The sequence below is a fragment of the Sceloporus undulatus genome, unplaced genomic scaffold (genome assembly GCF_019175285.1).
Source record: "Sceloporus undulatus isolate JIND9_A2432 ecotype Alabama unplaced genomic scaffold, SceUnd_v1.1 scaffold_12295, whole genome shotgun sequence".
In the NCBI taxonomy this organism is placed as follows: domain Eukaryota; kingdom Metazoa; phylum Chordata; class Lepidosauria; order Squamata; family Phrynosomatidae; genus Sceloporus; species Sceloporus undulatus.
Window position 1 is genome coordinate 1 of NW_024815212.1, and position 2,291 is coordinate 2,291.

The window sequence follows — 2,291 nt, forward strand, 5'->3', positions numbered from 1 at the left end:
CATGCCTTTCTAAGAAAGATTCCCTGCCTAGCTGGGCATGAGAGGTGCCTCTTGCTCAACCTGGTGCAGATGTTGGCACCTCAGAAAAAATTCCTTAAACAGCAGCTTTGTTGATCCTGACTTTCCAGCCTTGTACTGTCATGCCTCTTTCAATCATCTCTCTGCTTTTAAACAAGCTAAACATGGGGCCATGCAACACTTTCCTCTAAGGGATGGTCCTGCATTTGTTCATTTCCAGTACTGTTTTCCTTCTTGAGAGCATCCTTAACAGGCTGATTAGACTGTGTGGCTGTGTGCGAGATCCCAACTCAGCTGGCTATCACTTTTGGTGGCAAAGTGGGCATTTGAACTCACGTCTCCCCCATCTAGTCTTGTATTGAAATGGGAAGTGATGTGCATTCATGTTATTTACTTTAGCCAAGAGAGTGTGATGTTCCTGACCTGGGCTTTCCATTGGCAGGGGGAAAGAGCCTTAAGGACCCTTTGCTATTAAGCATATCTGGGTGTCATATGAGGCCCTAGATGGAAAAGGAAGCCCCCCCGCACAATCACCCAACCACTTACTCTTCTCCTGGACCCTGTTTTGCCTGGGTTTTTAAGCAAGACGGATGGTTTTGTCGCCCTTTCCTTCTGCTAGGCACAAAGTCCGAAGCAGAGAGGCAGCTGGTCTTGGAGCAGTGGGACTGCCTTTGCCACATGGAGATGGTGGGCGAGGAAGGGGCCTTTGTCATTGGCTGGGAGAGGGTCTTCACTGAGGAAGAGCTGTCTGTGGCACTGAAGGTGAGTGGCCAGTATGTCCCTGGATGCTAGGATGCCATTTTACCCCTGTGATTGCTTGAAGTGCCTCCTTAAGTGAGGGCACAGATTAAATTCACTTAAAAAGGAGTATCCTGTTAAGATGAGGATTCCTTCCATTTTGATCAAATTGGAGTCGTGCAGCCCTCCAGATCTTGTTGGATTGCGTCTCCCAACAGCCAATGATGAGAAATGCCGAGTTCCAGTCCAGCATTCTCTAGAGGGTCATGTTATTCCCATGCATCAGTGGGAGATGGATTAGTTTGTAATATCCAGAGCAGGAAGACTTGCTCTGTTTTGAAATGTGTACAGTTGTGGATATGGATCTGAAGTAAAAAACAGAACCATCAAAATAACCTGAGCAAGCATTGGTGGTGATGGTAGTTACCATAGTGGCCTTCCAAAATGATGTGAAGAAATTGCAGCCTGGAGCGGTTATTCTTAACCTGATGCAGAATCACTTTCCTTCATCAAGAAATAGCCGCTCAGGTTATGTGTGTGATACTGCGTAAGTAACATTCTGGTCTCTGGGAGACTCCTTCCACCAGGAATGTAGTTTGGATCACCTAGTTGCATGTTTCACCTTATTGTGGATCTCTTCCTTTTAACCCCTCAGCTTGAAAGTCTGGGCTCCGATCTCCTTGGGCAGATCACAAAATTCAGATCATTTGTCACAAGCAGCCGTGAGACAATTTGGGGGAATGATTACCCTGCGACCCATAGGGCTGTTGATGACAGTGCAGAACAGTTGTTGGGTTTTGCCTAATGCCTAAGTATAAACCCATTGAAATAACTTCCAACAGGTCAGGGAAGCAGTGCTGAGCCTGCACTTCAGGCCTCTCAGTAATTCTGCTCTTGGTTACTTTTGCGTCTTTAGTTACTAAGCATGTCTGCGGAAGAATTCAAGGCGTTTAAAGAACAGGACCTGGGAACAGGGGAGCGTAGCCCCAGCGGCCTGGCGCTCTCGAAGGCCACGATTCCTGGGCTCAAAGCCTCCTGGAAGCAGCTTATCTTCAATGCCACTCTGCTGACCCTGCAGTCATACAGCTTGGACTTGAAAGAGGAGGAAGAGACACTCCAGAACCTGCAGGCGTATTCGAAGCTAAGTCGCAGGGAGCAGCATGCCCTTCAAGTGCGCTACGGCCAGAAGAGAATCTTGCATCAGTTGCTTCAGCTGTGCGGGTAAAAGAGAGCAACGCTGCTTTGGCTGCACTGCCGTTGGTGTTTGTAGAGGGGACTTTGTGCTGCAGATGTGTACAGAGGTTGCGATCTCTGGGTTCCCCGTGAAAGACCCCTCAGGCATTGGGTCTGGCTGTGCTGCTGTAGCATTTCGATATTTCTCATGGAAATACATTGGAAGCAGGTTTCTGTGAAACATTTCTGTCTTTAGGGAGCAGTGAAATGCTTTCCAGAGCAAGGTTTGGCCACTCAAAAGAAATGGTATAAATTGCTAGAGATAATGCTGTAATTTCTCTTTAGGGAGACGTAACGCTGAT

The 2,291-nt window shown here is 47.7% G+C and overlaps 1 protein-coding gene across 1 annotated transcript; it reads left to right on the forward strand.

Annotated features, from left to right (window-relative positions):
* Positions 1 to 6: 6 nt before the first annotated feature.
* On the forward strand, positions 7 to 2,285 carry LOC121918451 (N-lysine methyltransferase SETD6-like). Its single transcript, XM_042444502.1, has 2 exons — positions 7 to 780; positions 1,673 to 2,285. Exons 1-2 carry the CDS (start codon positions 523 to 525, stop codon positions 1,979 to 1,981), a joined length of 567 nt encoding a protein of 188 aa, XP_042300436.1. The 5' UTR covers positions 7 to 522; the 3' UTR covers positions 1,982 to 2,285.
* Positions 2,286 to 2,291: the final 6 nt, after the last annotated feature.